The following is a 22,183-nucleotide window of genomic DNA, read 5'->3' as shown; positions in this document are numbered from 1 at the left end:
CGACTCTAGTGATACTATGAATAACGAAACCAGTTTTACCATAACAACTGATATGAACAAGAGTTAAGTTCCTATGGCATCTCATCAGTGTTACCACAAAACAGCATTATTTGAGGACCTGCTCTGTGTGTGTGTGTATGACAAACAAAATTAAATCATTTTTTCCATTGTGGAAGTATATATAAGATCTCCAGAAGATAAATTCAAATGCTGCATAAGAGATATAAAGCCAGTTTCGGGGAATCTCTTACTTCTGAACAATCATGGCCTTATCCTGTAGGTCTGTTAGCGTTCATTTCCCACTTGCTGTGGTCTGGTTTTGCAAAGAAACAAACGGTTTCCTTTACACATAGAGATTAAGAACAAGTTTATCTGTAGTTTTTATATTCAACTGACTGGGAACCAAACCACCGTTGCTTCTAAAACCAGCCCTAAGTTATCTTGATCTGATGGTTCAGTACTTAGAAATCTCTGGGGCTTTTGGTACCTGGGTAAAGTTCAATCACTTATCTGACCTTGGTTTGGAGAAGAGTAGAGCTCTCCCTTTCAGGCTGGGAGATGGTTGCGTTTAGAGCCTATAGCCTCTGTCCTTGAAAGTCACCTACCTCCTTCCATATAATATTGGTTGATTTCTATGGTATTTCTTTTCCCCATCCTGAACCTTAAAGTGAATCAGATTATTACTAATCGCCAGTGTTGCAATAATTTGAGATAAATGGAGACACCGAGATGTTGAAAGACCAGGATTGGGGAAGACTACATTCAAAGGCAGCAGACTCCTAAGCTTGCTCACACTTTCAGATGGGTTTGGCATGTTTTGATTGGTTAGGGGAAGAAGAATCTACCCCAGAGCCTGAGGAGAGATGAGGGCCTGATAAATCATGGATCATCACACTTCTGGGCTAAAAGGCATGTCCAGCCCAGTGTTCTTACTTTATAGGATGAGTTACTGAATCCAGGAGAACGTTATTGGCTTGCCCGGAGCCTGAGCCAGAACACATATTCCTGTGCCCGGTCTCATATTCTTTCAGCTCCCTTCACCCCTAACACGCCTGTTGAGCATCTGCCAGGCTTGTGGGGATAGAACTTTGGATTTTAGGCCAAGGAGTGAGAAGCAGGCCCGAGCAGGGAGGTGTGGGCTTAGAATTGTAGGGAATTGCTCTGGGCAGGGCTGGGCATGGTGCCAGGTCAGCCTTCAGGAGCCATGGCCCTGGAACCTGCCGTCTTTCCCCTGCTGTCGCACTATTTCTCTGCTAGATGGTAAGCTCCTTGAAGGCCCGCGTGGTGTAGGCCCTGGGGCTCCAGTACCCACATACATGCATAATAGGATCCTACTTTCTGTGCATCTATAGGTTAGAAGAGAGAGTGCAGCTCTGGGAGTGGGGTTGTAATAAGTGAACTAGCAAGTAAGTCGGACATGGAGGAGTCAGCCAACAGGAAGAGGTCTGCCACAGGGAGTGCCTGGAAGAGATTGATAAAAACTTCATATCCTTGTCAGCGTGCTTTAGTAACAGGCTGTGATCCAGTGACGTACCCTGTTCAATAGGGTTAGAATCCCTGCGATTTCTGCCTGCTGTAGCAAAAATAGCCTGGAACTGACTGCAGGTTCCGGCAGTGAAAAGACTTGGCGGGGGGGCATGTCTCACTCGTTGGGCCTCCAGAGGGAGCTTTCTGATCCCTGCATGGGCGCTGGTCAGAGAAGTCCCTCAGGAAGAAGGGGGCTCAAAGCAAGAGACCTTGCATTGTTTTGTAGGCCATACTTCATCCCAACAGTGTTGTTATTAAACTTTCCTGTGGAGGTTTGCTGTGATGCTCATACTTAGCTGTAAACTGCCTAAGCAGCATCAGTTTAATGCTGGTATAAAATAAAACACCAGAGAAGGCTCACCTCGGGTATGAACACTGATTGTGTTTTGCGTATCAAACTTCACCCTAGGGGAGCATTTGTTTCCTCCAGGTTTGCTTTGCACCCGTACGGACAGCATGTCTTCCTTCTCTTCCTGTAAGCTGCATAGGCAACAAATAAGGCATGTAAAGAGGATTCTGAATTTTGTGGCCCACTGTGTATGAGCACATGCTTGGCCTCTGCCTGCTTTCCCAGCCCCACCTTGTCCCATTGCCCTCCCTGCTTTGCCTCCCCAGCACCGCTGGCCCACTCTGTCCTCAAACACAGTCAATTTTCTTCAGTCTCAGGGGCTTTGCACAGACTGTTCCCTCTGCCAGGAAACTCTTCCCTTTCCTCCCCCTTCCTATAGACCATAACTCAAATGCCAGACCTTCAGGAAAACTTTGACACTGTGATCCCATGTGCCCCAACTAACACAAGAGCAGATTGACTTCCCTTGTTTTGCTCTCATGTTTCCCTGTACGTCTCTTTTATAGCATTTACTGCAATTTGTCATTCTCTTTGTCAGGTTATTTAACTCCTGTGGTCCCTTATTACACTGTAAGCTCCACAAAGGCAGGAATCAGATCTCTGGTATGATTAGATCCCAGTGTCTTACACAGTTCTTGATTAATCATCACAATAACTAACACTTTTGGCACTCGCTGTCTACTAAGCACTGTTCTGAGAGCTTTACGTATATTAACTCATTTAAATCTCCCAACGACCTTCAGAAGTAGTAGTATTATCCCCATTTTATGGCTGAGAAAGCCAAGGTGATGGCCAGGGTGGTCTGGCTCCAGAGTCTGCCCTTCTAACCACCATGTTATATCGCCCAGGCACTCCATTAAAGCTTAACAAACATGTTCATTGTTCAGCAGCATCAGAAAATGAGGGATACTACATAACTGCACTTTCAGAGAATCACATACAATCCCAGGATGTAAAGTGTAGTTTGGTAAGAAATCTTTTCAGCAGTTATATACTTCTTCCTCCTTCTTCTTAAAAATTCTTCTTCCCTCTTAAACACCACAAACCAAGCATAGTTTAACCTTTTCTTCATTGTCCCAGATAGGCAGCACCAGATGTTCTATTACTGCTGTCCGCCCATGAGGGGAGGAGATGAGGAGCCATTGAGATCTGAGTCAGAGTGGATAGTCAGGTTTTTGAGTGTGTTTGCTTTCCAATGCTATCTTTGGCCCCTATCAATTTCTTCAATAAAATGATCTTCCCTGATACTTAAATAATTCTTCTCTTTCGAAATATCAATATTTATTTTGCTTCCTTAGCAGTTGAAAAGGTGTTGCTGTTTTCAAAAGAGAAAACAGACTAGGAAGCTTAGCCACCTTGCCCCACAATTCAGATGCCCTTGCAAGCCACTTTTCTGCCCTGGAGATACTGGCAGTGAGATTGGATGACCTCCAGACCAGGCAGACGTCTACCAGGATGGTGACTTAAGGAGGAGCGATCCCTGGGAAATGGGGCCTGTTGGCTACAGAGTGTGTGTCCTCTAAAAGCGTGTCCCCTCCTCCACCCCTGCCCTGGGTAGCCCTTTCCCCTTTCTCAGGAGAGAGTTCCATTCTCCTGGATGACTGGAAGGGCTTCTTTCTCGAATCCAAAGGCATGCTATCTCCTTTTTGGGCATTCCTTCCTGCTTCTGTTTCCTGCCTCCCCCTTGATAAGCTGGAGGAAGCAGTGGAGCTTGGTCTCGGCCAGTCCTCTTGCTTCTCTCGCGCTCGCAGCCCGTAGTCGTCGCACTCTAGGTTTGGTTGGGCCGGCACAGTCTTCCCAGCAGTTTCTTATGCTTTCCTATCTCTGCCTGACTGTTGAGAGCTGCACAGAGCTGTTTGCATTGGCCTCTCAGGGGGGCCTAGGAACTAGGAGCCCGTGGTGAAATTGTGGCAGTCTGGTGGCATAAGATTTTTTTTCTACTTGAAAAAGTCCATATTCAGATCCGCATTTCCTTCCTTTTTTTTTGTGAGCATCTATCCTGCTAAGGGAAGCAGTCATGACAAGATGCGAGGCTCATCCATGTATGTCTGGTCATTAAAATGGCCCTTGCTGTTCAAAGGAGTTGTCCTGTGCTAATCAGTAATGTGTGTTTCCTTGGCATTGGCATTGAAAGAATGATTTTCTTCGTCAAAGGAGTTGGCAGAGGCTACTATAGCATCATCATCATCAAAGAGCATTTTTTTTTTTTTAAACCATTAGAACTGGGCTGAATAAATGTGTATTGCAGGAATTTTTTTATGGTGGCTGAGGCTCTGACCTTTGACTTTCTATGGTATTATTCCCACCCACTTAGATCTACAGCGGGATCTCAGGAATTTTTACCCAGAATATTTTTTTAAAGACCCCACCCTGTATAATTTGCAGTGTGCCTTTTGGTATATTGGTTGTCTGTGTAGCATCTGCAGTTTACATTTTGACCTCATCCGAAAGAGCCTCCCCTCCCCCCGCTGCCCGCCGCCCCCATTGCTGGGCAGAGTTCTGTTCTCCATCCGCACCAGCAGGATTCAGAGGGGAGCTCCAGGCCTGAAGTAATTTAACCTACTGGTTCTCAGAGAACCATGATTTAAAGTATCTAAATTACAGTGTGGTGTAGCGGGCAAAGGACCAGATGGAAAGGCGGAGACCTTGGATCCAGTCCTTTTTCTACAGTTAACTCTCTGTGGTGCCTTGGGCAAGTCACTTCACGTCTCTGGGCCTTGACTTCTTTTCCTGTGAAATGAGGGGGTTGGGTAAGGTGATCTCTTCAGCTCTTTTTATCTCTAAAATTACATATCCCAGAGGTTGTAAAAAGCCCTACTGTTTGATCTGTGGTGTATGGAGCCATATGGACTTAATGACCATCCAGCTAATTGGCGACGGGAAGGCAGTATGGTGGACTGGGCCTGTGGAGAAGTAGATAATCCTCAAATGGACTTCAAACAATGGGGATTCTGGTGAGGGGAAGTCCGTCCGGCCAGGTATCTCAACTAGAGGTATACTGCATAAACTCGCCTTCTCTTATACAGCTTGGCAACATCTGGCAAGTGTAGATAGCAATTATGTCATAAATACAGTTGTTTGTAGATAGTTTCTATTTAACTAGAACATTTATGCACTTTTTACTTGACCCCTTCTGTTCCTCTCCCCTGAAAAGAAATCCCTGAGAGTAAAAAACAAAATTGATGTTTTCTGATTAATTGCTATTATTAGTACTGAAAAATTTGGTATGTTATTTTTTCCCTTGGGGTTTTCACAAGAAGATTTAGTGGGTTTAACTGCGGATGAATAATATGTACTTGAATGGATCAAATCTGGCTTCTTGTAAGGCTGGTAGTTTCCTTAGGAATTTTTGACCAAAGTCAGACCTTTATTAATTTAGTTTGTTGACGATGCTGCTGTTCCATTAAGGTCAGTGAGCCCAATAGATTTCCCAGTTTTTGCAGGACCTGAATTGCTGCTGTTGCCTTTTAGTGAAGACAACAACATAGTAGTGATGATACTCACATTCTAAATCTCAACCACTAAATGATTGTGAAAGCTCGAGTTTTGATTTTCATACCTATAACACTCTTAGAGATTTGATCCCACCCTAAGCACTGGTCTTGCTTCTTTGACCACGGAGCACCTTTCATGCCCAAATATATTTCCTACTCCCATGGTGTCAATATAAGTTGATGGCAGAGGGACCATGAAGACAAATAGAAGAGCTAGATACTTGGACTCAGAAACAGCCTGGAGCTCCAAAACCAGTGGGGGAAATATATTCACTGTTGTGAAATTAGTATACATTTGTGCTCAGGAATAAAGTGGACTTATGAGGAACCTTTTATCAGACCCTTTAGAGGAGTAGCGTAAACTGAAGAATTGTAACTGCCTTAGGTGGTGGTTAATTACACCACATACAAGAATTGCCACAAATACTAGTTTAACTCTCTCAGTTGCTTAGTTTGGAAACCACACAGAGCTGTTCAGTTAGGCCTTGCCCTTTACTGCATCCCAACCAGACACTTGACTCCCATCCAAAGTAAATGTCATGGTTACCTTTATTGACTTAATGTCCAGAAAACATAACAGCTGATAGGCTGGTTAGAAGGCACCAGTATTGGGTTGATGGATTATTGCTGATTTACACTTAAGTAAATGAAGTATAACAGAATTTGGAATAATTCTGTATTAGATTGAAATTGTTAAAACATAGGCACAAATAAAAGTCTATTAATATCATCAGTGTTTTAATTCTTTCTCCTTTTTTTTTCAGCTTCCTTTTACCAGGATTTTAAAATTATTTTTATTTTTTAAAGGTTTTAAAAAATTGATTTGTAAGACAAAGTGAGAAACATTGACTTTTGTTGTTCTACCTCTCCAAGCATCACTGGTCAACACTAGCGTGGGCCCGCAAGAGTTCAACCTGCAACCCTGGTGCATCAGGACAATGCTCCAGCCAACTGAGCCACCCGGCCAGGGCAACCTTATAATTTTTCTAATCATTTTAATATCTCAATTACAATTGACATACAATATTATATTAGTTTCAGGTGTACACCCCAGTGATTAGACATTATATAACTTACTAAGTGATCATCCTAATAAATCTTGTACCATCTGACACCGTACATAGTTATTAGAATATTGTTGACTGTATTCCCTATGCTGTACTTTACATCCCCATGACTATTCTGTAACAAACAATTTGTACTCTTAGTCCCTTCACCTTTTTCACCCATCCCTCCAAACCCCAACCCCCAACCCCAACCCATTTGGCAACCATCAAAATGTTCTCTGAATCCATGAGTCTATCTTTGTTTTGCTTGTTTATTTTGTGTTTTAGATTCAGTTGTTAATAGATATGTATTTATTGCCATTTTATTGTTCATATTTTTCTTCTTCTTCTTCTTAAAAAAGACCCTTTAAAATTTCAAGTAATACTGGTTTGATGGTGATGAACTCCTTCAGCTTTTTCTTGTCTGGGAAGCTCTTTATATGTCCTTTAATCTTTATCCCAATTCTGTAGTCAGAAGACAAGACAGAATGAGTTTTCTATGTCACTGTGTACGTACAGATGGCTACATAAACATCTCCATAATTGGAAGAGAGGACTTTACTGTTGGATCAGGTGTGTAAATGAGTTCAGGGTTGGGGAGCAGGGTTTGATTAGAATAAAAATCTTTTTTGTATCTGTCTAATCAGGCCTTCACATAAGAAACCATCAAAAGTAAGCCTTTGGGAGCTATGTGTTTAGCCTACTCTCCTGATCAGTATGAGGCTTATAGTCATGTGGGCTCTATTTCTCAACAAGAGATCTTTACATAATGGGCGTGTGCTGGCATTTACTGGGCAATGATTTTAGTCTTAACAACTTTGGTGAATTCTAGATGGCTTTTGGGCCATCACTGGGCACAGTCTTCTACCATGTGATCAAATGGCATTAGAATGACAGCACTTTGCTGGATACTTTTGTAAAGCAGCCAGATTTGCAAATACCTAGGCTTTGTTGGAGTTTATAATCTGAAGTAGATACTATTGTTGCAAATAGAAAAATTGTAGACACACATTTCCTTTTTTTAAATACCATTTAGTGCCTGCCAAGGACTATATTACAGAACACTATTTTGAGGTACTCCTGCTGAATTGACATATTACTGTGCAAGTGGACGTGTGTGTGTGTGTGTGTGTGTGTGCACGCGCGCGTGTGTATGCAGCCCTATAGCCTGTTGTCCCACTATGGCACACCAGAAAATGTTTTACTTATATCTCTTAAAATCAGCTCATCCATCCTGAGGCTTTCACTAATGAAAGCCAGCAGAACAATGCCCTTCTCACTTCTGAGCATTATTGCCAAGTTAATAATTACAAGCTCTGCTTCCTTAGCACACTCTAATCCATTTGAAGTCTATTATTCCACATTTGGTGACATGCAGCTTTAATTCCTCTATTGTGTTCTAAGCAGTAAAACAAAATTTCTTGGAAATCATTCTTACATAATCCTTCCCTCACTTGCATACCTGTTTTAGGTCTTACCTATAACACCTTAATGTGTAGTATTTGTTAACCAAAATGAACTTCAAGTCACTTTAACTTCCCTTTCCCTCTGAGGCCGGCTGTCTAGTGGGTTTGGGCCCTGGCAAGGAGCCCAACGCGGCGGAAGGCAGGCTGGGTGCTGGCGGCAGGTGGTAGGTTCCAGGAATTTAGGCCCACACTGCATTGTGCAATGACAGCTATTCTATGGGAACATACCAATATCCTTGATAGATTTCTTGTTTATTTTAGAGGAATGTTTTCTTAACCTTAAATAAATAAAACTGAAGTTAGAATTATGCCATATAACAATAATCCAAGAAGTGTAGAAAAAATTATTTAAAAAAAACAAATCCTGGAAATCAGTGCAGTATTCCTAAAATGAAAAACCAAAACCAAAACCATTTTATCAGCCAGATTATTGTATTCTAATGTTGTTATAGAAGTTGTGGTCTGTTGGAGTGAAGGTAGAAAAGGGAAGAGATTCACATTAAAGATTTTTATTTTAACTATTTTTACTTATTATACTAAACTAGCACTGCAGTGTTGTCATGTAAATGTAACTTTTGGAGCTGTATGGTTGGGTTTGACTTGATCCATCTGTACGCCGCCTGAGAAGTGTATGGCTCTTCTGTTTCCAGGGTGGGTCCTCTGTATGTGCGTCTATGCCTTTTTGTGGGGGTAGGGTGCACCACTTTTGTAAATAGAACTGATACTGCAACACTCATAAGGTATAGATCCCTCTGGAAAGCCGGGTATGAGATATATGTGCACGACTCCACTTCTTCACACTGACTTCGAGATGAAAGTTCTGTGCTTTTTTTTTTTTTTCCTTACCTGAGGACATTTTTTTTTTCATTGCCTTTAGAGAGAGGGGAAGGGAAAGAGAAAGGGAGAGAGAGAAACATCAATGTGAAAGAGAAGCATCGATTGGTTGCATCCCTCACATGCCTGGGCTAGGAATCGCAGGCACCCTGACCAGGGATTGAACCTGCAACCTAGGCACGTACCCCGATTGGGAGTTGAACCCACAACCTTTTGGTTACAGGACGACGCTCCAACCAACCGAGCCACATCGACCTGGGCTGTGCTATTTTTATTAACCTGATTTCTGACCCTTGTTATTAGGTGGTCAATTAGCCTGTGAACTGTTTCTTGAAATGTGAGTCTGAAAATTAAGACTTGCGTTTCTTTGGAAAATGCAGCATTTCTGAGAACCCTGATGAGGAACCCTGGCCTTTCCTGTGTCCCGAATCTTAGAGGAGCTGGCAGTGTGTCTCCCTGCTGCTCTTCCTCAACACGCAGAGGGTGAGTGGAAATGAACAGTCCCTTCAGTGACCTGTGGCAGCGAAACCAAGCCCTGGGGCTTTGCTGGTGGCTTCCTCCTGCCACCGGTGAGCCGCTTCCTGGCCTCAGCAGCCCCAAGTACTGGTTGGAAATGGGTGGGGTTTTGTTAGAGGCTGTTGCATTTGTGTTTGTGCTGCTTAAACACATCCCTGTCCCTGTGTCCATCATTCTCTTTACTGAAGACTTTTTCTAAACAGTTATTTCAGAACTCTTTTTAGAAAAGATTTTTTTCTTACCTGAAATATAAGGAGTTAATTAATGCAAGAGCAACTAACAATTAGCTGAGTTTAGGATATTAGAGAATGAAACTGTCAGCAGCCCACCTTTTAATCATCTGTGTAAACAGCTGGAAGTTGTTTCCAGGTCTTTGCAGTGAAGGCAAAGTGAGTGGTGCATGTTAAGAACCGGGGTAGTCGCTGGACTTTGTGAAGCCCTGTTTTATAATCAGAGCATGGAACAGGGGGATGCAGCGCTGGAGCGGGAGGGGCTCTCGGGGAAGCCCTGGCTGAGCTGGCCGGGCGGGAGGACCGCCTTAGTCAGCACTCAGTCAGCCCCAGGGGAAAAAGCTGGTGTGACCAGCAGCCACCTCCCCGGCATCATCTGCTCTGAAAAGCCAACTTCATGGTCCTCAGGCTGGACGTTTCCAGAATTATCTCAGGGCCACTTTGTGCGAGATGCAGTATGTCAGACTTCCACAAAGACCCGTTAGCTAACGGATGTCTAGTTTTAGGCTCGAACAGATTACTCACCACTGCCATTCTTATCCCCTCTCCAGTGTTAACTGTGACAGCTTCGTAGAAGTCACCGTCAAAGCCAGGAATAAATATCCCACTAGTTTGAAAAATGAGTCAGATTCCAGGTAGTCTACTTGAAGTACATCCGCAGAATCAGCATTTTCTTTCCATTTTTCCAGCTCCCTGGAAACTAGTGTGTATAAACTGTAGGGCCTATTGCCATTCCATCTGCCGTAGAGAAAAGGGGGCACTGACCACCGAAATGGGTGAAGGGAATGTGCAAGTTCACTGCTGTGAAGCATGCTTTCAGGCGTTCAGGTATACGCAGCTCTCAGCTGTGCTCGGTACTGCAAAAGGCACATCGAAGCTTAATTCGTGTTAGTTTTAGCAACTGTATTTGAAGGCAGGCATTTGCATGCTTTAAAAAATGCCAGGAGTAAAGAGCCAGAAATTCTGCAATATGAATTTGCCTTCTGAGAGAACAATACTGTTCACAGTGGCTCGCTGGCCATTCTGATTTGAAATGGCTGAGAGTCTTCAAAGAAGGGAAAAATCTGTCAGTTGTGACAGGGTTTCTGATGTCATTGTGGATGTTGTGATTAATTGTCAAGCATTCTCAGCTGCTAAATTCAGTGTCTAGCCCAACGTGGTATTTTTGAGATATTTTAAAAACTGTGTTAGGTGATTAGTGTTTTATTTCAATTCACCAACCAACCATAGACAATTGCACTTCCTGTGGTTTCCAGGCTGCTCAGACAGGCAGCTGGCTTTTGTTTCCACACTAGTAGTGAAGCAGCACCAGTATATTTTATTAACTGTTAACCCTTTTTAATATTAATACTGTGATACGATGTACTTGACATTTAGTTTATTATCATTGTGCTGTAGGCTTTAATAACAACAACAGAACTCTTCTATTTTGGGAAGTGCACCATCTTACCAGGAGGCCCCTGTGTTCTAAACTTTGGTTCCTTGTTTAGCGGATACCAATGATCCAAGGTGGCCGAGTTGCCTAATATCCTGAGATGGAAAGCGCTTCACCTGGGACTTAGGAGCTCACTGATGTGCCTTTAAATTCCAGTTTCTCTCCCACCTGCTTATTTGTCCAGATCCTTTCTTTCTACCTTATGAAAAAACCACTGCAGAATATATTATCCTATTACAGAAAATTTAGAAAATAGAGGAGGAAAAAGCTATTGCTATAATTTTACAATATTTTTCATCTTTTTTTTGTATATGTATCCATTTACATTTGCACTCTGTGTGTGTGTGTGTGTGTGTGTGTGTGTGTGTGTGAGTGTGTGTGTTAGGACTGCACACGTTGTGAGTGACAGAAACCTAGTTCCAGCAAACCTGAGCGAGGAGGGAATTTATTGAAAGGATTGGGCGTCTCTGAGCCCAAGGACAGGATCTTGGCCAGGCATGAGGATCAGTGGGAGCCGGGCTGCAATCTCCCAGTCTTTCAGCTGTGTTTCTTCTCAGGCTTCTTCTCTCCGTTTCTGCCTTTGTCTTTCTCTCTCGCCCAGTTGTTTGCCACTTGGAGGAAAACATATTCACTGAAATCTCCCAAGTTTAATTTCTTACCACTTCATCCATCTAAAGAGCTCAACCCAATTCTTGTGTGATCCTGAGACCTAGTGTACAAAATGGCAGTTGCTGGGGTAACTGTTTGATAGGTGGGGGGAGGGAGGGTGCTTAGCAGGGATTTCCATCTCTTGGCCCCCAGGCATGCATGCGTCTTCCCTTTTCATTTATTCCATCCCCAAACTGCCCCGACCTAACATAATCCCGACAATCTCACATCAAGCTGCAAACTCACCCCCTTCTCAAGGGGAGGCAGCCCTAAGTCCAGGTCAGCTGCAGCCTCAGTGGTCCTGTCATTGGGCCACTGTTCTCCAGGCCAGGTGCTCCAGGCAGCACGCCCGCCTCTGGTTCAGGTGTGAACAGGTCCAGGTGAGGCCTGTCATCACCTATACCCTGTGGCCTAAAATAATTTTAAGTACCCCCAAAACAGTTGGTATGCATAATCTCTGGATTCCCGGCTAGGGCAGGCACCACGTCCAAGGCTTCTGTTCTCCCAGCCAGTCTAACTAAAAACTGACTTCCTAGGGCCAAAGGTAGAATTAAAAGCAGATTCCTCCTCCTCAGGTTCGAGGCTTTATCCAGAGGACAGACTCAGCAGGCAGAGATGAAGCTTGCTATTGTGTCTCCCATTCCAGGTGAGTGGGCCCTGGCCCTGGACAAAGTAACGGCGGATCTTCTCCCGCTGCGGGCCAGGCCCACGAGGAGGTAGGATGAGCCAGGTTCTGGCAGTGGCATCGCCCCCTCTGCCAGTTGGTCTCTGCCATGGAAAAGGAATGCAGGGCCTGGAGTGTTTGTCCTGCCACCGCAGACTGTCCTGGAGGGAGCCCCTGGGCTTTCCCTTTTAAGGGATTAACTGGGCATCATCCTGGCTCTTACCAAGAATGACCAGGTATTTTGGAGTCAGACTCCCATGCACAAGTAGCCACCCAATCTTTTAGATTTAGTGCTAAATGCCAGCCATCTTTTTATAATAGCATTTGTGCCCAAGTTCAAACTGTCTCAGCATAAGCAAGTTGGCCAGTTTTTAATTCAACACCTGCAGGAACCAGTTAATTTATGGACAGTATAATGACAAAGGAAGAGACAGTCTCATTACAAGGTGGCATTGCTGAAAGGGCACGTACCTCAAAAGCATGTTCCTAGGAAACCTTACCAGCTATCACCTGCACACGTGTGCAGCGCACAGACAGTCACTTGCGCTCATGCATGCGCGCGAACAGGCTGCTCCCAGGGAAACTGTGCAGACAGAGGTGCAATTAATTCCTGACAAAGCTGCAGGACAGGCAGACCAAAAAGATTTGTTCAGTGTGATTATAACTATTGTACATCAAACTGGATTCTATATTTTTAATGTGATAATGTATATAAGTATTTTTCTATATTGTAGTAGATTTTTCCACATACTGTTTTAATGATTACATAATGTTTAATTGGGTCATAATTTATTTCAGCCATTTAGATATTATTGGAAATTTGGATCTTTCTAGTTTTTTGTTTTGCTGTTCTTTATAAATGAGATGTAATGAGTATCATTATACACAGAACTTTCTTAATGTCTGTAATTATTTCTTTAGGATATAGAGGTAGAATTATAGGACCAAAATATGAGCATTTTTATGCTTTCCAGAAAGACTGTGCTAACTTACAATTTTCATTGCTACCAGCAACGGATGAGAAAGTGAATTTCACTGTCTTTAGCTATTTCCTTAAAAAAATTTTACAATATATTTAAAACACATAAAATACTGTATGTATTTTAACAAAAAATACATTTCGATTTAAATTGTATTTTGAGTATAAGTGAGGAGTAATTTGGATTATGTTATTCATTTTCTTTGATAACGTGTCTCTTTGAAATCTTGGTGTTTTATTAATACATAAACTCCTTATAGAATGAGAACTGTTTTTCCTATTTTGCTTCAAACATTTTCCTCTAGTTCTCTGCTCTCTAACATTTCGTAAGTGGGTATGGGTGTATGCGGGCATGTTGGCGTTCGTCTTTATCATGGAGTCTTACAAGATGGCCCAGTTTTAGAAAGTGAAGTATAACTAAGAGGAGGAAGTCAGTTAGAAAGTTGAGTATACTTTCTACCTCTGTTTCAATGGATTATTTCAAAATTCCTGTCCTTGTCATGTTGGGTCATAATCCTGTCTGTCTGCAGGCAGGGTTGCCAATTAGGATAAGGTGACCTGGGTTCTCGTCTGACTCAGTTGTTTCCTAAATAGGTGCCCTTGAGGGGAACTTTGGCTCTCCAACCGCAGTTTCTTCATCTCTTAAGACGGTGGATTTGGGAAATTTTCAAGGGGGAGGGGATGAGTCTGTGGTGGGACACAGCCAAGGCCAAGAATCACATTGACCATGAAGGTTCTGCCCCATCTTGTTGCAGATTTTTGCAAGGGCCAGCACAGTGACGCTTCCTGAAACCTTGCTGTTTGTCTCAACCCTGGATGGAAGTTTGCATGCTGTGAGCAAGAGGACAGGCTCCATCAAATGGACTTTAAAAGAAGGTAATTTGGATCTAGTCCTGGGTATCATGGACATTTGCTCAGCTGCTTCCAAGGAAACATATTCCAGAAAAAGAGAAAAAGAGCTGTATGTCATTTAATAAAATAAAAAGGAATAATGGAGTCAAGGAGAGGACAGGGCTCAAAGATTTGTTTACAGTTTCAATTGTGATTATCCGCTGAGTGCGTGAGTTAAAGAGGTACTCTTTTTTTAATTGAATTTATTGGGGTGATATTGGTTAATAAAATTATATAGGTTTCAGCTGTACGGTTCTATAACACATCATCTGTATATTGCATTGTATGTTCACCACCCCTGGCTGTCTCCTTCCATCACCATTTACCACATTTTATGTTTAAATGGTTCTAGGCTTTTCTATTAATAGTTCTGGCTTGGTCTTTACAAAAAGACATGCTGCATTACGTTTTTTGTTAAGCTCTAATTATTACAATCTTGTCATCATAATTATAAGAAGCTATCTTCTCTAACCTCAAATGACTCATTTGTTTTTATAGAGGCTGCAGTAATTGAGGGCTGTAAGATTTGACATTCATCCAAGTTAGCCACTTTACTGGTTCTTTACATGGAAGGAAGTAAAAGACTGAGCTTGCTTCTCATTGAGTAATCTCCCACCCTTCCATTTTATGGTCTCATCTTCCTGGTGATAGCAGAGTGAGTTCTCCAGCTGGGCGATTGTATTCGATTTCCAAAGTAATCTTCACAGGTAAAGCCCATGCAAATCCCAGGATTTGTGGCTTTCCGTGTCGTCTCTATTATTCTGTCCAGTAATGATTCTCATTTGGTCCTGGATGAGGGTCTGAGCAACATGTTCTCTTCCGTCCCTAATCTGTGACTCATTATTTTCATGAGCACAGCAAGTGTTTTCCCTTCCTTAATAAAATGTTCCAAAATAGTATTTTAGATGGGAAAATATGGGCCTCTGTCAGACGGTCACACGTCATCTCGTCAGTTCAGCAGCAAGCCTCATTACCATCCATAGAGGGTGGCAGCTGGGGTCCCAGAGACTGCCCTGCCTGACCTGTCTGGGCCCTGCGTGGAGCAGCAAGAACTTTAAGCAACAGAAAGGACCAGGTCTCAGGAGTCAGTGGCCACAAGAAGAGGGTAGAGCTGGGTTTTGCCATTGCATTACAGAATGTTATTGTCTGTACTGTCTGTCCTTCATGTTTAAGCCTTTTAATGTTTTTAAAACAAAAACAGAGTTGTTTAAATTTCGTAAGTTCTGATTTTGTCCAAAGATGGAAATCAACAAGGTACAAAAGGATTACGATACACATTTCTACTGTTGTATTAGGGCTGGCCCGTCAGTGTCAGCATTCCTAGGCAGGGCATGTTTGCCCCCAAGCCACTTCATTGTTCTGCTCTGCTTTTCCCTGTATGTATCACTTTAAATTGGTTGTCTCAAAGTCTTAGTTTCTAGAAGTAGCCTCAGCTGTATCCGGCAAAACTGTGTCCTGTCTTGTTTCTTCCTTGGCCAAACATAAGAATCAATCTTTTCTCTCCAGTAGCTTAGAGCTTAAAGCATTCACCTCTTTTTTAACTTAACACGTGTTTACAGAAGCTGGTCTGTGAAAGACACTGTGGGGGCACAAAGAAGAAAAAGATAGTCCTTGCCCTCAAGGAGCCCACAGTCTGGTGGGGAGAAGTGACAAATACAAAGAACTTCGACACAGAGCATGTTGTAACCGTGTCAGAGAGGTCCCGGGAGCTGCTGGTGGGAGGGGGGCAGGAAAGGCTTCCTGCAGCTGGGGTGGCAGAGCTGAGCCTGCCTTGGTGGGGGAATTGGATTTCAGTCGGGAGGAGGCCTGGAAGGGAGCAAAGCAGGTAGCGGGTTTAGGCAGAGCAGAGAGGAGTTAAAAGATGCAAAGGAAGATTTAGAGAAATCCAATTAAGTTCTAATGATTTCAAGGAATATTCAATATATTGTAAATCTCATTGTTTTTATGAGAATAAACTGGATTATTTTAATGAAATGCAGCCCTGGCTACCGGTATGTATGTATGTATGTATATGTGTGTGTATGTACACACACACACACACACACACACACACACACACACACACACTCCCAGCCTCGATATATATATTCCTGTGCGAAGATTACAGATGGAAATGTGTGGAGACCCCAAGCCTTTAGTCAATTGTAAACTTGGAATTATAACTAGAGATTTCAGAATTGGTATTTGTAAACCATTAATACCAAATAGATTATAAAAGTATCCAGATACTGTTCTAGGCCCTGAGGACATAAATGAAGGAAATAGAAAAAGTCCTTTCCTTCACAGAACTTGAATTCTAATGGGGAAACAGATAAGGGAGTAAATGACGTAGCAGTGCTGAGAGCCATGGAGAAAAATAAAGCGGAGAAATGGAGGAGGGGGTGCCAGGTCGCCAGGGTTGGGGGTGAGGTGGGGCTGCGATTTAAACAGGGCCAGCCCCACTGAGAAGGCGTCACTTGAGTAAGAGTCAAGGAGGGGAGGGAGTCTTCAGGCCGAAGGCCCTGCAGGGGGGCATAGGTAGGCGTGTGCTTGGCATGGCAGAGAGCCAGTCATGTAGGGACATAATGCTGCGCTGCTTTTACATAATGTTTATGATAAAAATGCCCTCACTACTGTCTTTGAATGAGATTTATAGACACTAACCTACATACACTCACAGTTTTAAAAAGAAATATGTATATTGCTCAGTTGGCAAACTGAAATAATAGGCGAGTAGTTTTTAGTCATACATATGTAACTTAACATGTAATGCTTAGACACGGACTGATCTCTACTGACACTGAGCCGATGAGCAAGCACAGGGCAGACTGATAGAAATGCAGGCTGGGGTACCAGAAACCTCTGGCAACCGGATTTCCAGCATGGTGAGCAATTCTTGATAACGTTCCAAACAAAGGTACAGCCTTACCTGACTTAGACAGTAGTCACTTTCTGAAGAAATTCAGTTGTATAAAATTATGCAGAAAAAGTGCTTTTGTCTTTTTATGTAAAGCAGTTAAGTTGTAGGCTCAGGTAGTTACTAAAAATTTTTGACCCGTATAAATGTCTGGCAGAACATCAGAACAGCCTGCAGATATGGGGTGATCTTTGGCTGGGCAGGGCTGCCTGGCATTCCTGCCTGTCCCACCCCCCACCCCCCGTTAGTGCCCTCTCACACCCTCCTCCAGTTCCTGTGCCCACCCAGAAATGCCCTTGTAGACTTCCTGAGCATGGCTGGGCCATCAGTGACTGTCCTGTGAAGACCTGGTATAGCTCCCGGTGGCTGGGGTGAGGACATTGGCATTTTTGAGGACATTGGTTTCAAAAGGAGCGATGTGCCCTGGTGTTATGTGACATGTCTCCCTCCCCTGCCCCTAAATTCATATATTGAAGCCTTATCCCCCAATACAGTGGTATTTGGAGGTAGAGCTTTTTGGAGGTGATTTGGTTTAGATGAGTTCATGAGGGAGGGCCCCCCATGATGGGAGTAGTGCCTTTATGAGAAGAAAAAGAGACCAGAGCTCTTGTGCTGTGCACCATGTGAGAACACAGGGAAGACACGGCCCTGCAAGCCAGGGAGGGGCTTTCACAAGAATCCAACCACGCTGACACCTGGTCTCCGACTTCTAGGCTGCAGAACTGTGGGAAATAACTCTCTGTTGTTGGAGCCACCCAGGCTGTGGTGCTTTGTCATGGCAGCCGGAGCTGAGGGAGATGCCCGGCCCCTGCTCTGCAGGATATGCAGGTGCTGCATTCAGGTTGAACTGAGGGGGCCAGGAGGAAGCAGGAGGCGAGGCGGAGGCCACTGCCTCAGCCCAGGCGCGGGGGGCTGTGGGCTTGGGCCTGCGTCAGAACTTGCTGATGCAAACAGACACCTTTAATTCATCAAACTGGGGTTCTGCAGCATATATATCTGTTACTCCATGTCATGGTTTCCTAACTGTTTACTTATTTCAGGGGCCAACAAACTGGGAGTGGTTTTTTTTTTTTCTTTCCAGAGTGGTTTTGGCAGGTACTTTTGTTCCTCACCCAAACATGTGTTGCTGTTCCCAGAAATGGAGGTTTCTTACACCATCATGGCAAGCTGTACCTAGTACAGAAAATGAGTTTTATTTGTTTTTAGAAACTTATTTGAGTTCTGACACTTTAAGTTAGGTGTGATCTTTCTGCTGTGATTTTGTAACTGTAAACACTGTCTGTCTCTGAAATTTTACCAGTGAAGATGGTTGAGTATGTTTTATTTCTGCACTTTCATCCCAAATACAAACGGAGAATGTTGCTGTCATGCTTTCTGTTAGATTCATTTTACAAAGCTTGCTTTGGCTCGCCGGGGTCGAAAGGACTTTCTCTGTTATTGCCGGCGCTGGTTATGGCTTCTTGCACTCAACCTGAAATAGCAGTTAATGCTGATTTTTGACAATCAAATCTTCATCAAACTGCAGGTAACTCTTTAGCAACGCTACTTCCATCCCCTCCAAGGCACGGAGGACTAGATTAGAACCATACTTTTGTAATCACAAAAATATGCTAACTGGGCAACATGGCTGCTTTCCCAACCAGATGGCCCAGACCCCTGAGATGTCCCTTGAATGGTTAATTTTCTCCAATATTCTTAGAGGGAAGGTTCAGAACAAAGTTTATTTCAACTTTGAGGAAAACTCTCTTCCGGCATGAGCTTCCCTCTCTTGCTGTGTGCCTCTTGCTGTCATTTCCCTCGGTGCAGGCAGCATGGCCCACCCAGTCTGGAAAACAGAGTGATGCTCTGCTACTTGGTCACTGAGTCCTGCCATGTAGACCAGACAAGTGTTTCCTAAGTCCCACTCCTCCTCCCTGTTCCTCTGGCCAGTGCCTTAGCCAGGCTCTCCATCCATTTCCCAGATTCATGTGGCAGCTTCCTGACTGTGGTCCCTGTCGCCCGTCTTACCCTCCCATCCACCGACCACACTGATGTCGGACATGCCCTCTAAATGCCCTCTGAAGAGACTGACTCAGCACCCCCTGCTGAAACACCCTTGCTGTTGACTGTAGCAGGGCCGCTCCAAGTGTGGTCTGCCTACCTGTGCTTCTGTCCACAAGGAGAGAAGTACAAAAGGGAGAGTAAGTATCGCCCGTGATGGGCTGTGATTTTCAACAACTGATCCTTCATCATTTAGTTCGGGGAGCGCTGGCCCACAGGGTCACGCCTGAGCTCCCTGGTACGCTTGCGGGGCCCTTCAGAATCCGCCCTTGCCCACCTCTCCAGCCGCAACTCCTTTTCCTCCCAGGAGGTTCCCCTTGTTGCATCCACAGCTGCTCTCCAGGCCTCAGAGACCTCAGGCCTTGGCGTCTGCTGCCTCCCCACCAGCAGCCTGCGCTGTTGGACAGACTTCTGGTCATCTGCTATGACCCCCATCCCAGGTCACTTCCTTGACTCCTGAAGCAGGATGAGCTCCTTGCCCGTCGGGATTCTGGAGGCACTGCCTGCTGGTGTTGGGAATTTTTGTTTACATTTGTCTTCCTGCTGAATTTCTGACTCCATGAAGGTGAGGTTTCTAGACAGCCAGGGATGCTCGGTAAATGTCTGAGGCGCCTGATGCCAGCTCGGGTCCCAGAACCCTTCTGATCAGACATCTGTCAGGAGCCCTGACAAACAGATGAGACGACTTTGTCTCCTCAGGATGCATTGTCTGTCACTTGTACCACTGTCACATTAGATTGCAGTTCCAGTTTCTAATCTTGAGTTTCAGATGGCTTTTGCGACTTTTTGTAGGTGGCCTGCTTTCCTGTCCTTCAGGCCGTATGCATGCTCCTGTGGAAAAGGCCAAGTTCTGTATGCAGGGCCGTGAGAGAAACATGAGAGGTGGTAGCTGTGAAAAAGGTTGACATTTCGTTAATGGTTCTAATCTGTGTTCTCTTAAGGAATTCTCTAGGCGTAAGATATGCATCACTACCTTTCTGCCTCATTGCTTCAGCACAATAAAAGTGGTTATTGGCTCTGTATTGTCTTGGAGGACTGAAAATTAAGTTTCAGCAGAAGGGACATGGGAGAGCCTGTTTCTGCTTTTGAACATCTTGAAACTGTGTTTCATCTCTCTCTCTCTCTCTCTCTGCATTTTACTTTTTATCATGGGAGATTCTAAACATACGCAAACACAGAGATCATTATATAGTGAACCCTCATGTCCCCATCACTCAGCTTCGGCAGTCACCGGCCGGTGCGCAGTCTTGCCTGCAGCCTCGTTCCCATCTCCCCCTCAGGCTTGGGATTTGCTTCAAAGCAATGGCTCCCACAGTGGAGGGCATCTCTTAGACAACAGGCGCCACACACGGCAGCGCAGATTTCAGCTCCAGTGGGTATTCTTTGCTGCATTACTTGGTAGGTGTCAGAACCTGTTGTGAATGCTGAAGTACATGAATAAAATGCCTTTCTTGGCTGTGACTTATTTATCCTTTTGTTCGTCTTGGGGTGCTGTGCAAGGTTTGATGGCACTCTCATGGTTCAGGAATGAATTCCGTGGCATTAGGACATCCTGAGAGGCATTTGGTTGTAAGTCAGAGTCGTGAATTGCTTATCCTCCTCCTTTAATCCCTTCACAGTTGATCCTAGCATTCAGGATGTGTTTTTAGGCCTGCGTTACCTCTGCCAGGGTGAAGATGAATTAGGGCCTAGTAGAAGCCGACAGCCTGTGGTATGGGCAGTCTTTTAGATTACTTTGGTATCTCCCCCGTGGTCACCTTTGTCAAACATGACATTTGGTGACTTGCAGAGGTTATCTCCAAGAAAACCTGTTAGTAACATCCTCTCCCAGTTCTGATGAGGTCTGGATTTTGAGGAGCTTTTGATTGGATGTCTATTTTAAAATGCTCTCCTCCTGCAAGCTGAACTTTGAGAAACGTTGGAGACTTCCTGCCTTCCAGTTTGGACCTAACAACTTTAATGGGAGTGTAACGTGTGGATTCCGAAAGTACCTTCCTCTGGAGGGAGGGATGAGCTGCCATTGGGGAGAACTATTTATTCCCTGACTGGTTCACTTGAGCCCATGAAACATATTTGGGAGACTTGAGTTTTGAATTAAGGGAGGATGAATGATCTTGTTTCTACCAATAATTTTTCTAAGGAAACAGTGTTAGAACCTTAAGCGTTTTCTTGAGGAAATGGCTGTTGTTCATGGCAGTCAGACTAGCCAGTCTAGTTTCACTGTCTGCTAGGATTAAAATCTCTCTGCCCTCTTTAACTCATTCCTTCCTTTCCCTTTATTTTTTTCTGATCAGGACTTGGTTTTGTTGATATTTTTTCCTCCCCCTCTTAGTCCCTGACTACCCTCCCTTGTCCCCCACCCCACATCCCACTCTGGCTCAGGCTGGCTGACTGGGGTGATTGAGTCCCCTCCCTCACTACCCTTTGTGATTCCTTCTTTTTCTCGTTGGCTTAGTCCTTGCTCTCTGTTTGTCTAACCTTTGTTCAGAGGACTCGATCACACATCTCTTTTTCTCAGAAGCCTGCAGTCAGTTCCTGGTCAGTGCCCACCTTACCGCGTCACAGAGTCCTCATGACTTTCTTCTCCATGGTCTCTGTTCATTGTGTCCAGCCTTATCTGTTTTAAGAAGGAACACGTCACACTTGCCAACCCTGCATCCTCATTCCCACAAAGGGGTGGTGGTTCTTCCCTCGTGTCATCTTGTCATCCCCACACTGTGGGCCAACCTTTTTGATGGCGCCTTTCTCCCCTGAGAACACACCAGCCCTCACCGATTTCTCTCACCTGGGAGATCCTGGGATGGCATCAACCACGATACAGTGTAAAATCAACCATTGATTTTACACTGTATCGTGTCTGCCAGTTTTGGGGGTTCCCCCCACCCAGCTTTCTAAGCTCCTTTCTTTGTTCCACATGGCACAGAACAGAGAACCAAGCTGAAAGTAGATGCTGACAAGTGTGGGTGTGCGTGGAAAATCTCAACACATACTAATAGTTGGGTTGTCCTCTTCCTCAGGAAGGGAGGGAAAGACAAGGCTCTTGCATGTTTGGTATGGGAGTGGATTACAGGGAGCACAGAACAGCTGGGACTTCACTTGTGGTCTTTTGGTCCTGCAATAATAAAGGCCAACTCAGAACATCTCAGATCCCTGCTAGAGGTGCACTTA

At 44.3% G+C, this 22,183-nt stretch overlaps 1 protein-coding gene across 2 annotated transcripts in view; it reads left to right on the top strand.

The window, feature by feature from the left end:
- The window catches only part of ERN1 (endoplasmic reticulum to nucleus signaling 1), a 77,799-nt gene that overhangs the window by 11,584 nt on the left and 44,032 nt on the right, over positions 1-22,183 (top strand). For both annotated transcript variants that reach the window (XM_054573026.1, XM_054573025.1), the window contains exon 2: positions 13,944-14,064. In XM_054573026.1, the coding sequence (XP_054429001.1) occupies positions 13,944-14,064 (121 nt within the window). The remainder of the gene's footprint in view (positions 1-13,943; positions 14,065-22,183) is intronic.

This window comes from Pteronotus mesoamericanus, unplaced genomic scaffold (genome assembly GCF_021234165.1).
Source record: "Pteronotus mesoamericanus isolate MK-2021 breed Mesoamerican mustached bat unplaced genomic scaffold, CSHL_Meso_final contig_246, whole genome shotgun sequence".
In the NCBI taxonomy this organism is placed as follows: Eukaryota; Metazoa; Chordata; class Mammalia; order Chiroptera; family Mormoopidae; genus Pteronotus; species Pteronotus mesoamericanus.
Note: the sequence above shows the minus strand (reverse complement) of the source record. Positions and strands in the feature narration are given on the sequence as shown.